The sequence below is a fragment of the Pangasianodon hypophthalmus genome, chromosome 8 (assembly GCF_027358585.1).
Source record: "Pangasianodon hypophthalmus isolate fPanHyp1 chromosome 8, fPanHyp1.pri, whole genome shotgun sequence".
In the NCBI taxonomy this organism is placed as follows: Eukaryota; Metazoa; Chordata; class Actinopteri; order Siluriformes; family Pangasiidae; genus Pangasianodon; species Pangasianodon hypophthalmus.
This window is the reverse complement of record NC_069717.1, coordinates 11,555,747-11,573,167: the sequence shown is the minus strand read 5'-3', so window position 1 is coordinate 11,573,167 and position 17,421 is coordinate 11,555,747. Positions and strand designations below refer to the sequence as shown.

The window sequence follows — 17,421 nt, the reverse complement described above, 5'->3', positions numbered from 1 at the left end:
ACTTGTTAGCATAAAACTTAAGACATTTACATTCTGAGACAAACTCAGCTTTACAGACCAACCTGAGAGTCAGGCAAAAAAAAAAAAAAAAAATGCTGAGCTAAAGAAAGTATGTTTTGTGTAAATGTAGTCGAGATATCTTTACTAATGGCTCACTAACCCTTTAATGGATGTGCATATTGTGTTGATTGATTGTTGATACGTACAAATTGTCATTAGCAATTGGGGAAAAATGAAGAAAGAGGACAAGCAATGCAAGTAATCTCTTTTATTGAGCTGATATTTTTATTTGCTGATGAAGCACTCCAGTTTAATTTGCAGTTATTACCTGGAACAGAAAAAAAGAATCAATTAGTGTTTGACTTTAAGCACTGAGATAAGCATTAGATCCTCTCTGCAGAAACTACACAGGGTTGCTAAGTGAACAATATTAACACACATCTAACTGTGTATACAGTGTTAGTAAGTGTAGAAGACTGCTGTATAAGATATAAATGTGTAAGATGTTGGTGCACCCACATTGTTGATCCAGGGGATGTAGGCAGAAACACGTGTGAAAACGGAAGGCTTCTTGTAGTAGTTGCAGCCCAGACTGGAGCCGAAGCTTACCACACCGTAAACCATCCAGGCGCCATCAGATCTCTGACAGTTCAGAGGGCCACCAGAGTCACCCTGTACAAGAGAATTACAAGCATGTCTGTACAAGCAGTTACAGAATAGCATTTGTGTGAGTGTGCATGTGTAGGTTTGTTCTCTTTTGCTGTATTGTGACCTACAGAGATGATTATTATACAGTCTTGCTTAGTTATACCTTGGTGTTACACTCTTAGAAAAAGCCTTCTTCAAAAGTTTTTTTGTATAATTAAAGGTTTAACTATCTCAAAGGTTTCTAGTTTTGAACCATTTCAATATGTAAATACTCTGTTGTTGGGTTCTGCATATAACTTTTAAGGGTTCCTCAGAGACACTGAAGAATACTTACAGATCGTATGGTACAAGTTATTTGTCTTAGACATTCTCTGTTATTCCAGCAACTATCTTAGACTTGTTTCTATGTAGCAACTTGCTCATGCAGCAACTTTATCATCATCAGTTCTTTCCGCACCTCTGGGTTTAAATCTGAGTTGCTTTGAAATAAAGCATATGCCAATAAATCTAAAGGTGTAGAACTGACCTGCATATAGCTGATGAACCAGAGAATAGCATGTATCAGCATGGTAACTGCATTCACAGCATTAACGCGTATGCCAAATCAATATGTTTAAATGGATTACATTTTTACATTATATTTGCAGAATTTGGCCTTATCCAGAGGGACTTCATGAAGTGTTTTGTCGTCTTGATGCAAGTCCTCTTTATATCTTGATGGATAATGGGTCAAGTCAAGCCATGCTTGAGGCTTGAATGTAAGGTGGTGTAGAGCGGGATGTGCCCCTGTTTGCATATAGGAATGTGAGAGGTATAATGCAGATAATGCAGCATTGCAGAAAGGGAACACAAAACAATGCACTTACATTGCAGCTGGCCAGCTGACCATCTCCTCCAGCACACACCATTTGAGTAGTGACCAGTGAGCCCCACCAGTCAGACCTACTGCAGATATCATGGCTAACTATGGGGAGCAGAGCCTGCTGCAGGATATCTGCAATGGGACCTCCAGCTGGAAAAAGAGAGAGAGTCAGAGACAGAAAAATATATAACTTAAGGTTGTATAAGAACATAGAATAATTTTGGTTTATTGTTTACTCCTGAAAGAACTAAGGATTATCCAAGGCAAAAAAAAGCGATATATGAAATTCTGTAGTGATGAATAGTTGTTCAACTCACTCCAAAGACGGCCCCAGCCAGTGACATAGCAGGAGTAGCCATTGGGCAGCACCAGTCCATCCGCAGGCAAACAGGCAGGCGTGATTTTGCTGGAATACTGCACAGGGCTCGCCAGCTTGATCAAGGCAATGTCATTCCTAAAAAATGAGGAGACATAAACAACCATAAAAAAAGAAGACAAGATTAACATGCTTTAAAATGACGTATTAAAATGTCAAACAAACTGTCATGTATGTATACTGAAGGAGCTGTTGTTATTAAACAGTGTTATTCAGTGGTGTTACTCTGGGGCTTACTGATACTATATTTAAGTCACTAACCTGATTCTCTGGGAGTCCCACTGTGGATGGACAAAGATCTTCTGAACACCCAGTACAATGGAGCCCGCCTCATTGGCAGTGTTCAGGCTGTGCTTGCCCAGATATACTCTGTAGGTTAGACTGCTGCTGGAACACATGTATCAAGTTTAGTAGAGTTTAGTAGATCTGCTTTCATATTGAATTAATTAATATCTATCAATATATTTATCAATTGGTATCATGCATTTGAGACATGATATCAACTCAGTTTGTTATTATAAAACTTGGTTCACAATTGAAATAAAAGTAAGGAAAAGAGGTCTTTTACCTGATGCAGTGAGCTGCAGTAAGAACCCACTGGTTAGCAATCAGGGTTCCTCCACAGGTGTGGTAGAAGTTGGACGAGCTCTGGTACTGGAGAGAGATCTGCAAAATGAAGAAGGAATTAGCAAACATGAGAAATTTACTAGTTATCCAGGTCAGTACACAAAAAAATGTAAGAACATTTCAAATCTATCAGTTCCAAAACATACAATACACAATAAAATGTATGAAACATTGATGAAAATGTGCACAGTACCTGCCAGGGCCAGCTGTTAGCCCTAACATCATCACCTCCAACCACCCTGCTCACAATGGGTGGGTAAGTGGGCCGCCCACATCCATAGGCTGTTTAAAACACGCACACATGATGGATATGTAATACACCCACACTGATGTATACACTCATAAAAAGAGGGTGAAATGCTTTCACGTTTTCTTCTTAAGAATTACTTGAAGCTTTTGTCAGGAATGATTTAACTACAGTCATGGTGGTGGGAAATGTATTAATGTACTAATTCATGTAATACTTTGTATTATAACACAGTGCTGTCTAATTCTCAAATATGACTGATCAGAAGGTGTTGATTAATGTTGTGCTCTTTACTTAATTTATCTCGCCTCAAGTGCTCACACACGTACTGTACATATACTCATTTTTCTTTCACTGTCAGCCTTAAACATAATTTAACATATTTAACCATATTTTAAAATAACTTAAAGCCTAAAGGCTTTAGAAATAATAAAGATCAAGAATATTATTAGCTAGAAAGTTAATGTTCCTCTTACCGCCAACAACGAACAAAGCCAAGACCAAGAGCTTCATGTTGAATGTACAGTAGCTGCTGCAAGTTTGCACTTTATATACTTAATAACAAAACCCTAATTCCACCTACCTTGTTGCTTCTGCCCACGAATACTGTTTAATTTCATAGATAACTGTCTTAAAATACTTGCATTATCTTTATCTGTACACTTATCCTGTGAATTTCACAGCTGACATCAAGAAACCTTACATGACTTATCTTTGATGGCTCAAAACCTTTTAATACAACAACAGTCCCACAATCAAAAAAGATATGTGTGGGCATATTTATTAAAAATACATATATACATTGTTTTACTTAATGTAGGTAACTATGAGGTAAATGCATCAGTGAGGTGGATTTTGTGGACACCCTAAAAAGATGTGAAATATCTGTACCCCTAACAGATGTTAGCTGGGAGCAATTTTGTGATTAGACAGATCAAGGTGAATCCTGCCAAGTTGTTTTTATTTGATTTTCCAGACAACTTTCCCAGCGGTCCAGTTTCCATGCTATCCCAAAATATATAAACCCCAGGTAGAATCTGGAAAGAGTAGAAGGTGCAAACATGATGAAATTTGTGGTCCTAGCTATTCTGGTTGTTGGAGGTAAGAATCCTTCTGCTGCTTCTGAGCTGTACACAGACCTGTGTGTCCTCAGACTTTCTCTTATACTGTATATTGTACTGCTACAATAAGCAATATAATATGTCTTGGTACTCTTTTGTAAAATGTGATTTTTCCATGTGGATTTGTCTTCCTCAGCTTATGGGTGTGGTCTGCCAACCTTTCCTCCCATTGTAAACAGGGTTGTGGGTGGCGTGGATGCCCGTCCCCACAGCTGGCCCTGGCAGGTGAATTGCATATTTATATTGCCTACAGTTTTAATAACATAAGCTACACTACTTTAGAGTGTAAAAATTGTTTAGATCCTGACGTGATTTTTCATGCTATTGTACATTTAAATCTCCCTTCTTTGTTTTCCACAGATCTCCCTCCAGTATACCAGCAGTGGTAACTGGTACCACACCTGTGGTGGAACTCTGATTGCTGATCAGTGGGTTCTGACTGCTGCTCACTGCATCAGGTAAGCATTGTGTCAGGCCTCACAGAACACGTACCAGGTTACGGTACTCTAATTAAACCTGATGTTGAACTGAAAATTTCAGCGTGGAGTTTTATTCCCTGTTAAAATTCTCCATTGAGATTTTGGTAATAAGAAACACTAAGATGCAAATATGTGGATTTATAGGCTCTGGGGTGGTGCAATAGAAAATTCTTTGCTCTATTGTTGATTGGAGATGGCAAGATTGAGTCCTGACAATGTCACAGCCATCCATGGCAGAAAAATTTATAGGAGGGATGGTCTACATTCTCTCCCCTGTCAATCACAGAGACATTAGTTAATTATAGGCACCTGTGGTCTCAGAGTGATTTCTCACTCTTCTGCATACATGAGACCTGCATACAAGAGAGCTCATAGTGATTTCCTCCACGTGTGTTATGCTGCCCTGTGATACAGCATGAGCAGCAGTTTGAAGAGTACTGTATCTAGCGTATCTCTGAGGAAGTATGCGTTAGCCTTCACCCTCCCGGGTTGGTAGCTATCGTATGATAGGAGAGAGCAGGCTGGTGGGTGGGAATTGGCAGGTGACTGAGTTGGAGGGAAACAGGGGGAAATAAATTTTAAAAATAGTTTTAAGACAGATAGTTTTCATGACTCCGCTGTATCTTTTGTGGTCCTGCAGCAGCAGCAGAACTTACAGAGTTTACCTTGGCAAACAGAACCTGAAACTGGAAGAGGATGGTTCTGTGGCAATCCCGGCTGGCAAGATCATCGTCCATGAGAAGTGGAATTCTTTCCTTATCCGGTAATAGAAATGAAACACATAACATTAAATGTGTAAATCATTGGTAATGCTGACATATGAGGGCTTTTCCAATAAAAATTTGTCAAATATAAACCTGAAATATATACTGACTTTATTGCTGATATTGCATTTATTATAAAAGCACATGGAATGACATTAGTTACCAGGACATTCTGCCTATATTGACCATATTTTATGGTCAATATAGTGTTGCAAAACTAGTAGTTTAATCTGAGAAATACTAGAATCATATTAACATTGACACCTGTTCCATCCCATGTGTGCAACAGTAATGACATCGCCCTGGTGAAGCTGCAGACTCCTGTGCCTTTAAGTGCAACCATCACACCTGCATGTCTTCCTGACGAAGGCTACATCTTGCCTCATGATGCTCCCTGCTACGTCACTGGCTGGGGACGCATAAAGAGTGAGCTTCCTGCACAGTAGCACTGCCCATTAGGCTAAACACTGTTATATTAGAAAGGACTACACTAACCTGATCCTGTCCTAGCTAGGTTTACTTTGGCTGGAGCCAAGATAATAGTATTCTGTATCTCAATACATTTAGAGGTTTTGTTATATCCTTTCTCTTTTCCTCTTTCTCTAGCTGGAGGCCCCATTGCAGATATCCTGCAGCAGGCTCTGCTCCCTGTGGTTGACTATGCTACCTGCACTCAACCTGACTGGTGGGGAACTCAAGTTAAGGACACCATGGTCTGTGCTGGAGGAGATGGCATTGTGTCTGGCTGCAATGTAAGTGCTGTCTGTGAAATGCTATGGAAAAGCTAAACCTATAGGACACAGTTGGGCTTGGACTTAGAGTTACATTGATGCCATTATAAAATGAATCAGTTATTTAGATACTTTATGATTTCTGAGGCCCTGACGCTCAGTGGAAAGGGACTCTATGTGTTAATTTAGGTTTTAAATGTTGTGAGTGAGTCTGTTTAATCTACCTTTGTTTTGTGTGATTTAGGGTGACTCTGGTGGCCCCCTGAACTGCCAGAATGCTGATGGTGCTTGGGAAGTTCATGGTATTGTGAGCTTTGGCTCTGGCCTGAGCTGTAATTACCCCAAGAAGCCCACAGTCTTCACACAAGTCAGCTCCTACATCAGCTGGATTAGCACTGTAAGTTTAGCAATGTCCTGCTGATGAACACTAGAAATGTGCAAGTGTTGGAAAGTCATATCAAACAGTACTGTGTCTGAGCAAACCTTTTTTTCTCTGTTTACAGACCATCGCCAATAATTAAGGACAGCTTGGATGACATGAAAACTTTCTCTACACTGCAAACAATAAAACATCTGTTTGAAAGTGATTCTCTGGTTGTATATTTATTTCCTGTCCAAAAGGATACCTTAGAAATTTCAAGTCAATTTCTAGCTTAAAGTAAGATGGTTTTCAACCAGTGTTTCAATTACATGGGATCACCTCCAAAAGGGAACTTTGAATGCAAATAAAAGCTGAAGGTAATAATAAGAGTTTAAAAATAATTAAAAGATCAATTATCTAATTAATAACAAAATATTTCTTCTCCTGAATGGTTAATTAAAGACATAAAATTGAAAATAAATTAGTTCATACATCCCTTCTCTCCCTAGTCTCTGTTGTGGTATTCGTACAAGGCATATCTCTTACCGTTGCTTATGTTTAACATAAAACATGCATGCAGTTTTAGGCCCTAGGAGCTCATTTAGTGCCAAAATCTAACAAATAAACGGAATATGCTCTATTATGTATATATCTATATTTAATTTGCATGACTTGCAAATTTAAAATGCTGCCTGAAAACTTTTCTATTTGTAAAATGCATTTCAGTGTGATGCACTAAAAATCTTCCCTGCGTTGCTTTAAAAAAAATACTTACAAATACAAAATGTGCAAGGCTAGCTGTAAATGCATCACAAATAATAGGTATAGGTCTTACAAATAGAAAAATGTTAGTCAGGTTTGATGTTGGACTAATCTTTGGCTAGTGTCAAATGTACTTTTTGTCAGATCTGGCAACCTAGGAGGAGACAAACATAGCACCTCCTAGGCAACGCAACCTCAAGATATTCTGAAAATATCAATCTACTCTTATAGTATTGAAAAATATGCAATGTAATAAAACAATGTAAAACAAGAATGATTTTAAAGTTGTCTGGCCAGTTAAAAAAAAAAAACTAGGCCTAGCCTTCCCAGTTAGTAGCTGCCATGTGTGATAAGGGAGCACTACTGGCTGGTGGGTGGGTGACCAAATTAAAAGAACTTGGGCTTAAAAAAAAAGCACCCTTAGAATACTACTTAAGTGAAGAACAAAAATAAATAAGTTGTCCAACATGTGAGTCTTGATGGTTTCAAAAATGTAGCAGTTAGATTAGAAGAACACACTTTTGTGAACAAGAAAAAACACGATTCAAGAGTGTTGTTTGATTTTATTTCTCATAAAACATTGACCTCATGAAAATAAAATGATCTGAAGAAGCAAAGTAGATTGATTCTGTATATTCCTGGGATCATTATGCACACTCCTGCCTAAATGCAAAACCCAAATAGGAAATTTAATAAGATAACAGGTGCATCACAGTGTTTAAGCTTCAGCTGAGGTGGGCTGTATTTCTCAGCTGCTATCACAAAGGTTCTGCTGTTTAAAAGGACTCTGAAGCCTAAAAATGTACATGTAATTTGGAAAATTAGAGAAAATAATGATTAGCCGGTTACCTAGCAAACTAGTGTAAGTTAATGTGCAGTGTAAATTCCAATTAAATACACCAATTTGATTTGGAGTTGTAAGAAAAGGTACGAATCCCAACCCTGCCCCTAACAATAACCTTAACTTTCATATCTTTTTTAGAACGTGGTGTTGTGAAATTAGCAAGTGTAAGACCATGTTTGTTGTTGCCTATTTAGGCTGTAGTCAAGACTTTGGGATAAAGCTTTTCAAACTCAAGTCAAACTCAAGTCTAATGCATTCGAACTCAAGTCTAATGCATAAGAGACATAGATATGGATTGTGAATAAAATATAATATAAATAATAAAAAATTAAAGTATTTAAATATTTTTAAATAGTTTCCATTAAAAGTGCCCATGTGCAGGTTTTTAATAATGCAGAGGGGACACAGACCTAATATTCCATGAAAAGGTATATAATCCAACAGCACCAAAGCCAGTACTAATGACGTAACTGCAGCAGGCAGCAATATGTATGACAGTGTAAAAGAAGATATCTCAGCAGTTATGATTTTTTCTTTAATAATGATCTTTTCAGCTGATTATACTGAATGTTGCTTTCCATCTCTCTTCCCTTTCATTTTTCTTATTGTGCTGCAACTGTAATATATCTTGGCTCCATATTGCCAAAGTAACTTTTCTCCCACTCGCTCATCAGGTCAAAGTAGAGGGGACGGTCACAGAAAGTGCAGGAGGCTGTTGCAGGGGCATTGAGTGGCAGTCCAACTTCCTGCCATACATCCACCAATTTCTCTGTCAAAAAAATATATATATAATATACAAATACTTACTTACATACATACATACATACATATGTGTGTATATATATATATATATATATATATATATATATATATATATATATATATATATATACGTATGTATATACATATACAGTAAAAAAAGATATATTTACTGTCCCTTTAGACCCTTATCTGTAATTATGAGAAGCCAACTAACTGATCTAGTAACTAATGTGTTTCATGACTAACTGGCCCACTCACCCACAAAGTAATCCATCATGACGGGGTTGTGGAAAGGGGATGGTGCCAAACGCAGCAGCTCTTCTCCACGTGGCACAGTCGGGTAGTTTATCGCCTGTACATAGATGTTGTGTCTCTCCAGCAGAATGTCACACACCTTGGAGTTTTTCTCTGCATTTCCAACCTGTAACATTAGTTAAAACAGATTTATTTTAAGCATAATTTCATGGCCATATCTACATAATAGGTTATGTTAATTCAATTCAATTACAATGTTCTTTTTACAGCAATTTTAACAATAGATATTATCACAAAGCAGCTTTACGGAAATGCGGATATACATTTAGATCCTTAAGAAGAAGAAACCTTGAGAGGAACCAGACCCAAAAGGGAGCTCATCCTCTTCCAGTAAACAGCAGATAGAAGTAGTATTGCATAACATTGCAGGGCACCATGCATTAACACATTCACCTATGTGCAATATAGTGTTGCTGCCTCCCTGGTTCAATCCTCAGCTCGTCTGTGTGGAGTTTCACATGTTCTCCCTATGTCCACGGTCTCCCTAGTTCCACTCCCAAAAAGGGTTGGTGGACTGGCTGCACTAATTTGCCCTATGTGCCCAGGGTGTTTTCCTGCCTCATGCTCAGTGTTCCTGGGAGAGGCACTAGATCCAACCTAGCCCTGACCAAGATATGCAGTTACTGAAGATGAATGAATGCCTTTCTTCCATGCATAATCTTAGGTTTTCCTTGCTCCCAAGAAACCTGATTCATCTCATATGCTATTTATCAAGCCTCATATAAGTTACAGTAGGTGTGTTCTAAAAAAGGAAAATGTGGGCAGGACTGTGGATCTGAGAATCTCCATACTAAAAACAGTTCTGTCCTAAATTAAATGTGGTGTGTAATGATTATAGTCTTTGTAGTTCAGATACAGTGGCACTAACCCGTATGGGGATAATGTGGCTTGGGCAATTGATGACAGGCAGACCTGCATCCAACAAAAGCTGCCTCATGTGTTTAACATTCCTCTGGTGAGCTCGGCGCAGAGCCTGACCCTCTGAGCTCCTCAGAACCCGTACAGACTCCAGAGCTCCAGCCAGCACCATGGGAGGCAGTGAGGTGGTGAAGATGAAGCCTGCTGCATAGGATCGCACTGTGTCCACCAGCGCAGCAGTGCTGGCTATGTAGCCCCCTACACAGCCAAATGCCTTACCTGCACACATGCAAGACGTCAAAAGGAAAATAAAATGTACTTTGTATAAAATTTACTTTTCAAAGTAAAAAAAAATACAGGAATGTAAATATTAAGCCTTTCTTACCCAGTGTACCAGTGACAATATCGATCTTGTGCATGACGCCGTCTCTCTCACCGACCCCTGCTCCATGTGGTCCATACAGGCCTACTGCATGAACCTCATCCACAAAGGTGAGAGCGCCATATTTGTGTGCAACGTCACACAGCTCCTCTAGGGGGCAGATAGCTCCTAAGATTAAAAAAACAAGTGTGTTCAACTGAACGGATGAAGTAGGTGCTCATTTAAATGCAAGTCTGGCCTTGAGACGTTTTCTGTATTGACATATTGGCATTTGTACTTATGCTTAAGACTTGTCTCTGTCTTGAGCATGGATCTTGGAAAATATAGTCTTGGTCTTGACTGAGAGTATGTAAGAAGAGTTTGTGTTGTCTTCTAGTGGTAAGTGAATTATTTACCAAAAGCTATTGTCCAGAATGATTCTACACTATTCTATGTCATTCTCAAGACAATTTGGAAATTTGGTCTGGCATATATGAAATTAAAGTAAAGGTCTGACCTCAAAAAGGATTTGATCATTTTCTGTCTTGATTTTGACTCGGTCTCACTTTTAATTTTCGGTCTCACTCGATCTTGACTTGTCTTCACCCCATTAAGCCTTGGTCTTGCCTTGTTTTCAGCCAGTCCTGGTCTTGATATATTTCTCACTACAACAGCTTGTAATTTTTTATAGTATAAACTATTCACTCACCATCCATGGAGTGCACTGTCTCAAATGCCACAATCTTAGGTGTCCTCGGATCAGAGCGACTGAGCAGCTCTTCTAGATGTCTTGCATCATTGTGTCGGAAGATGAAACGTTTGGCTCCACTGTTCCTGATGCCCTGAATCATGGATGCATGGTTCCCCATGTCTGAATAGATCTCACAGCCTAAACAGATATATATTAGATAACAATTATGTTATTTGTGAGATGACTAAATAAAATCCAACAGATACCTTTAATATATAGTCAGCACTGGGGAAAAAGAAATCTCTTTAAGGTACAATTTGTTTCTAAGTTTTTATGACTGTAATAATCATATCATGTTAAAGATACATTGGAAAAAATAGATTTATAATATTACTATGTAAAGAATTTGGGTACTTTTTGTACTTTTATGACCCAAAACTGATCTCCTCCATGAACCAGAACAGAGTTGCTCAGCTTTGCCTAATTTTCTAGGCAAATCATGATGAATACATAGATTCAACAGAAGAGGTGAGGTTGGTTGGGGGTAAGGGAAGTGATGGCTGGTCGGTGTTTTAATTGCAGTTTCAGCAGAGGAAAAAAATGCAAACTGCTCCTTTAATTCAACAAAAAAGTCTGTGGGAGAATCTGGTGTCTCGATGATTACCTGGAAGCATTTTTGCTAGAGTGAAGAGGGTGGAATCATTGGCCACGAAGCATGAGGAGAAGACAAGGGCTGCATCTTTTTGGTGAAGAAGAGCCAGTTCTTTCTCAAGAGCCACATGGTAGTAACTTGTCCCAGAGATATTCCTGGTGCCACCTGCTCCTGCACCATGTTTTTCCAAAACATCCCTGAGATACAGGTCATATATGTACATTGTTAATTAGCTATATACCTGTGCTAAACTGAGCAGCTACATTAAAATACACATGCTCTTGGAGTCCATTACTATGAATTACTATGCTTATAGATTCTTATCAAGAACTTCTGTTAGGAGCTGACCATATTGCTTTAATGACGCGTGGATGGCGACTCATGCCCAAGTAGTCGTTGCTGCACCAAACAGACACCTGTGAGCCAAGGCGTCCTGGAAAGGAATAATCCTCAGCAAAGGGAAAAACATCCGCAAACCGATTCACCGTCTTAAAGACACGGTAGGTGTGGTCATTCCTCTTCTCAATGATCTTCTGGGTGAAGAAGTCATCATAGTCAAAACTGGATCCAACTGAGTGTGAAGAAAAAGGAAAAGAATATCTTCACAAACTAGCAACAGCACAATTCGACATACATATGGCATTATATTTTTGTTTGAACAAACTAGGATATGCACAAACCAATGTTGTCCTTGAGAAGGTGGGATGGAAAAGATGACTGAAGGCCCTGTAAGCCACTAAACACAGAACTGATCGTTCCTACAGAGATGGGAGAAAAACAAAAATGACAAACATGTATGCATAAATACATTATCATATAGCTATTGAATATATTGTAAATCAAGTATGCTATTTTGACATTACATCTTCTTTGTGTTTTAACATATCATATGCAGTTAAGTGCAGACTGAAATCACTGCAGTGTAAAAGCAGCAGTTTTACCTGAAGTGACTTCCTCCTCTGCAATAGGAGGCAGCGCTGAGTGGACATCCTCCTGAACTTGAGGGCTGGCTTTAACTAGTCCAATCTTAGAGGAGACAAAGGGACAGGCCTCGGTCATGGACACAGCAACCTGAGCAGCAGATGTAGCCAAGGAGCGCTTGACTTCCTTCTGCGGCAGCAAGCCTATACAGAAAAATACTTCAGACATGAGTCAGCTATAGATTTGTACAAAATAAACAGAATTTAATGTATGTAAAATATGTAAAGTACACCTAAAATGATTTTCCAAAAGCAGTGACATTAGATGTCTGTAGTTTCAAAGTAGAATAGAAAAGCCAAAGTAATCCTCTAAACATAAACCGTTTTAAGCCTTTTTCATAAGAATAATAAAATTTATTATTATTATTATTACTGTTGTTATTATTATTAGTAGTAGTAGTAGTAGTAGTAGGAGTCTTAAATACTCTAATAGGGTTAAATCAAGAACCACTATAAGCACTATCATAAACAGTAAAGTAAAGCGTTTTAGTGTTTTCCAGCTAATTTGAATTTAGTTTTAGAAAAAAATAAATAATAGTTATACGTCATATTTAGTTGTTGTTTTATTTGTTGTTAGTTTTAGATTAGATTTAGCCTATATAGCTAAACGGAAAGCATTTCAGTCAGCTGAACAGTTTTAGTCTACGAAAAAGGAGTATGTTCTACGGTATAGCACATGTTATTACAAAATAATCAAAAAGTTTTTTTAAAAAAATAAATAAATAAAGTAAGCAGCCTGACAGAATACTGTTGGTCCAACCAAGCAGCGTTAGCATACACCAGGGTCCGGGGATTAGCTAGCACCGTGCGCGCGACCACTGCTGCGCTTTGTCGCGTTGCTTGTTGTCGCGCGCGCCCGAGTAAATAGCGCCTTAATTAATTTGTCTTAATTAATCCTCTCGTAGGCCCTATAATCACCTTTTCATGGTGCATGCGCTAAGATGGAGTCAAGATCGTTTAGGAAACTAAGAACCATTGAATAAATAAATAAATAAATAAATAAATAAAATCTGAGTGCAGTAGTAGTAGTGCATGTGGCAGTGTCATGCTCTTGGAAAGACTACCTTTTTCATCATGACTCTGCGTGGACTGGACGGTGACCTGGCGCACGATGATGGGGCATCGTTCAGCCATACCCAGAAATCCCCCCACATGTCTCAGCGCCGGACCCGGAGCAGACTTCAGAAATGGACAGCGATGCAGAAAGGCAGACATGACTTCAGCAGCTGACGGAAGAAGAATGAGAAGAGTCTTTTATATTTAGCCACAGTGAGGGAGGCACAACAAAACACCTGACAGGAAAGAATAGAGGGTAATTCCTTTTCCCTGTAGCACCAATCAAATGCTTCTACTATTGTATCACTGAAGGACAATATTTGGCAACTTCATTTCTAAGCATGTATCTATCTTTCAAGATCTACTTTTTTATATAGAAGAGCTTTTCATTTTGAATTAAAAATTTTTTTTATTTGTTTGTTTGTTTGGCTTTAAAGACTTTAATGTTATAAATATATTATTTATAATCCACTGAACATTTTTATGTTTTACATTAAAATAGAGTACTACTAAATAAAAATGTGAAAAAATTCAAAGTTTTATCTTGTTCAGGGATAAAATTTATGGCTCAGTAAATTAGTATTTTTAGATTCAAATGTTGACCTAGTACTTTAATTCCAAAATATTCTTTTTAGTTTATAACAAAAACAAACCAACAAACAAACAGTACTATATGCAACACACACCAGTGAAAGTGAATATTTGTGTTAATCATGCATGTCCACCACCCTTTAATGGCCTTAAAAAAAAGTGGCACACTTTCCATGTAATGCTGCTCCATGCTGTAACACTGAGGCCTTCTGTGAGCGCGCGCGTGGCTGCGGGTGTGGCGTGTAAGCGCCCATTTATCAGCCCCGCACACGCGCGCGCGCTGCTTCACTCCCACTGCTGAACAGTGGCAGATAGACGTCACAGCACCGATAACCAGCACGCCGCGTTCTTTATTATCAACCCCGAATAAAGAAGGATTCATTATCTCAATAATATTATGAGTTCGCAGTAAACAATTTATTTGTGCACCTGACGCAGGCTAATTTATATTGATAGACTTTCCCCTCTTAATTTCAGCTAGATACCTTAGTTACAATTTATGGGCATAGAGGTCTCTAAATCAAAAATGAGTGGAAATGAAGGTAACTTATTTCAAACAGAGATCAGATGGGGAAAAAACATTAGTAGGCGATGAAATACTTAATGTGTGTGTAGATACTTAAACATTATTCAGTAAAACAATACAACATAAATAAAATATAGCTATTATATATGCTGTTTTGTCTGTGAATTGTGATACCCTCCCAATTTAATAGCTTTATTTCAGTGCTTAAATATCCTGTACTTATCCTAGTAACAGCTCTTTAAAGGCTTGGTGCTAAAAATAAATAAATAAATAAATAAATCCTGTGGTACTGTGCTTCACTGTTGTGGTTTTAATTCATCACCTATCAAGCTGCCACATCAGATAAGGAGCCTAAACATAACAAGGGCACTGAGTAGCTTATTTACCTGTACTAATACTTGTACTAATACTAATATCAGCAGAGCAGCAGCAGCAACAACAGCAACAACAACAACAATAATAATAATAATAATAATAATAATAATAATAATAATAATAATAATAATATCTATTATTCATTTTTTACATAGCACTTTTCATTTTCAAAATCTAACATATAGAGGGTAAAATAGATAATAGGTCATTTCTTTTCTCTGTAACACCTACTATTGTATCACTGACGGAGAATACCTGGCAACTTCATTTCTAAGCATGTATCTTTCAAGATCTACCTTTTTTTAATATAAGACCTTTTCATTTTGAATTAAATTTGTTTATTTGTTTATTTGCTTGGCTAAAAGACGTTAAAAGACGACGACAACAACAACAACAACAACAACAACAACAATAATAATAATAATAATAATAATAATAATTATACCTATTACTGCTTTTTTACATAGCACTTTTCATTTTCAAAATCTAACATATAAAAGAATAAAAGGCCAAAACAATATATTTGTACATTTGTTGTATGGCATATATTTATAGACATACAGTTATGACATTCAATTCTATAAGTATGCAATAGGTTATGTGGATTATATATTTAGCCTATTACTGAATGTAGGCTCTATATGTAGAGGTAGTAAAATTTTTACATGTAAACGGGATGTTTTGTACAAGTCCTACATTTATTTCTATTTTTTTTTTAAGGAGAGTTTACTCTACACTCCCCATATACAGCCTATAACAAGAATCTTTCTTATAGAAACTGTGCCTAGTGTAGAGCACTATATCAACACAGTGTATAATCTCCTACCTGTTGACCTGCACTGAGGACGAACGTCTGAACGTGAACAAATGCGACAGTTCACTGGACCGAGTGTGCAGGAGAGTGAGCGCAATAAGCGCAGTTTCTGGGTCCACCCTCTCAGCAACATACCCACCAACCTGCTTTACTGCCCAGAGGGGTGGGGAGGTGTGTGTGTGTGTGGCTCTATACAAAAGAGATACTTAAAGACAGTTTTATCACAATCACAAATGTTTATTCAGATGGTTAACATAGCATGCATACAGCTCAGCTGGTTATATACGTGTCATATGGCATGTCAAAAGTCATAATTACGATTGCTCCCTTAATTTCCCCCTTAATTAATTTAGTTTAATCACGTTTTGGATTTTCCCATTCCTGTTTGAAAGCTCCTGGCTACCTGACTCTGAACACAGAGATATAAAGGTGGCAGCTGATTTAGTGCAGGAGGAGAAAGAGGAGGGTGCATCTGGTTTTATAAAGTGTCATTCACACTTATTACCAGCATATTACTTTAACAACTTTCAGTGGAACTGTCATAAAGGTATATATAGGCTATTAATGTTATTAACATGGCAAGACTGGTTGACAGTTCATTCATTTATCTTCAGTTTCCTGGTCAGGGTCGCAGTGGGTCCAGAGCCTACAGGAAGAACACTGGGCACAAGGCGAATTCACCCTGTTGGGACATCACAGGGTACCATGATCACACAAATATTCACATCTATGGGAAATTTAGTTTAGCCAATCCACCTACCCGCACGTTTTTGGACAGTGGGAGGAAACCAAAGAACCTAGAGGAAACCCTCGTGAACACAGGGAGACCATGTGAAACTCCACACAGACAGTGATTTTATTTAGCATATTTCCTCATCCCTGATATTAATTTTAGCTATGCCACACCAGTGCCTCTTCCTCTTACCTTACTCTCACACTTTACCTCATACTTTCCCTTTACCCCTTACCTACACCTCATACTTTACCTCTACCCCTTACCTTTACCTCATACTTTACCTCTACCCCTTACATTTACCCCTTACCTTTACCTCATACTTTCCCTTTACCCTTTACTTTTACCTCATACTTTCCATCTGCCCCTTACTTTTACTTCACACTCCCCCTCTACCTCATACCTATACCTCTACCCCTTATCTTTACCTCAAACTCTACCTCAACCCTTATCTTTGCCTGACTTAACCACGCTTACCTTTAGATCAAACTTTATCTCTAACCCTTCCCTTTACTTCACTCTCTATGTCAACTCATATGCTGAATGAGCTTTGTAGTCAGGGACGAATTACTGACTGGGTCTACTGGGCACATAAGCAGTCATTTAAGTGCTAAGTGTTTTTTTTCCTGGTGTTAGATTAGCAGATGAAAAAAAAACATGGATAAAAAGAAAAAGTTGAAAAGAAAACTTAGAAAGGAAAGAGCAGCCAAAGGACATTCAGTCTGTTAAAGTTTGTGAAGTGAAAAGCAAGAAAGAAGCTAGTTCCCCAAGATAACCCAACCTTCTGCATAGCACTGAGCTTAGTCAAGTACTCATAATGTACATGTAGTTATGTATGCATTTTATTCTGCATGTCTTGGGTTGCAGGGTGGGAGTGGTTAGAGG

The 17,421-nt window shown here is 38.1% G+C and overlaps 3 protein-coding genes across 4 annotated transcripts; 1 reads left to right on the top strand and 2 right to left on the bottom strand.

Annotated features, from left to right (window-relative positions):
* Positions 1–253: 253 nt before the first annotated feature.
* LOC113530463 (chymotrypsin-like elastase family member 2A) lies at positions 254–3,366 on the bottom strand. 2 transcript variants are annotated; one of them, XM_026920481.3, is made up of 8 exons: positions 3,237–3,366; positions 2,707–2,795; positions 2,455–2,552; positions 2,148–2,273; positions 1,828–1,964; positions 1,515–1,660; positions 520–672; positions 254–328 (listed from the first exon to the last, which is right to left on the bottom strand). In XM_026920481.3, exons 1-8 carry the CDS (start codon positions 3,271–3,273, stop codon positions 311–313), a joined length of 804 nt encoding a protein of 267 aa, XP_026776282.1. In that variant the 5' UTR covers positions 3,274–3,366; the 3' UTR covers positions 254–310. The 2 variants fall into 2 exon arrangements, with proteins under 2 accessions (XP_026776282.1, XP_026776291.1); XM_026920490.3 differs by having other exon boundaries at positions 2,148–2,270; positions 3,237–3,365.
* A 364-nt stretch (positions 3,367–3,730) lies between these two features.
* ela2l (elastase 2 like) lies at positions 3,731–6,442 on the top strand. Its single transcript, XM_026920468.3, has 8 exons — positions 3,731–3,861; positions 4,018–4,106; positions 4,242–4,339; positions 5,001–5,123; positions 5,414–5,550; positions 5,731–5,876; positions 6,100–6,252; positions 6,359–6,442. Exons 1-8 carry the CDS (start codon positions 3,822–3,824, stop codon positions 6,374–6,376), a joined length of 804 nt encoding a protein of 267 aa, XP_026776269.1. The 5' UTR covers positions 3,731–3,821; the 3' UTR covers positions 6,377–6,442.
* A 1,079-nt stretch (positions 6,443–7,521) lies between these two features.
* On the bottom strand, positions 7,522–15,973 carry alas2 (aminolevulinate, delta-, synthase 2). The gene is made up of 11 exons (XM_026923200.3): positions 15,816–15,973; positions 13,506–13,667; positions 12,403–12,585; positions 12,142–12,219; positions 11,810–12,032; positions 11,474–11,658; positions 10,828–11,007; positions 10,143–10,307; positions 9,768–10,036; positions 8,843–9,005; positions 7,522–8,591 (listed from the first exon to the last, which is right to left on the bottom strand). Exons 1-11 carry the CDS (start codon positions 15,934–15,936, stop codon positions 8,425–8,427), a joined length of 1,896 nt encoding a protein of 631 aa, XP_026779001.1. The 5' UTR covers positions 15,937–15,973; the 3' UTR covers positions 7,522–8,424.
* Between the last annotated feature and the right edge of the window lie 1,448 nt (positions 15,974–17,421).

What these genes read in the sequence shown, in the direction of transcription:
- LOC113530463 (XM_026920481.3), bottom strand. Translation starts at nt 3,273, where the DNA reads ATGAAGCTCTTGGTCTTGGCTTTGTTCGTTGTTGGCG. An exon ending in TGGGACTCCCAGAGAATCAG is followed by an intron (nt 1,965 to 2,147) that starts GTTAGTGACTTA and finishes CTCATTTTTTAG; the next exon opens with GAATGACATTGCCTTGATCA. An exon ending in TGGCTGGGGCCGTCTTTGGA is followed by an intron (nt 1,661 to 1,827) that starts GTGAGTTGAACA and finishes CTCTTTTTCCAG; the next exon opens with CTGGAGGTCCCATTGCAGAT.
- alas2 (XM_026923200.3), bottom strand. Translation starts at nt 15,936, where the DNA reads ATGTTGCTGAGAGGGTGGACCCAGAAACTGCGCTTATTGCGCTCACTC. An exon ending in GCAGAGTCATGATGAAAAAG is followed by an intron (nt 12,586 to 13,505) that starts GTAGTCTTTCCA and finishes TTTTCTGTATAG; the next exon opens with GCTTGCTGCCGCAGAAGGAA. An exon ending in AGAGGAGGAAGTCACTTCAG is followed by an intron (nt 12,220 to 12,402) that starts GTAAAACTGCTG and finishes CCATCTCTGTAG; the next exon opens with GAACGATCAGTTCTGTGTTT.
- ela2l (XM_026920468.3), top strand. Translation starts at nt 3,822, where the DNA reads ATGATGAAATTTGTGGTCCTAGCTATTCTGGTTGTTGGAG. An exon ending in TGGAATTCTTTCCTTATCCG is followed by an intron (nt 5,124 to 5,413) that starts GTAATAGAAATG and finishes TGTGTGCAACAG; the next exon opens with TAATGACATCGCCCTGGTGA. An exon ending in TGGCTGGGGACGCATAAAGA is followed by an intron (nt 5,551 to 5,730) that starts GTGAGCTTCCTG and finishes CTCTTTCTCTAG; the next exon opens with CTGGAGGCCCCATTGCAGAT.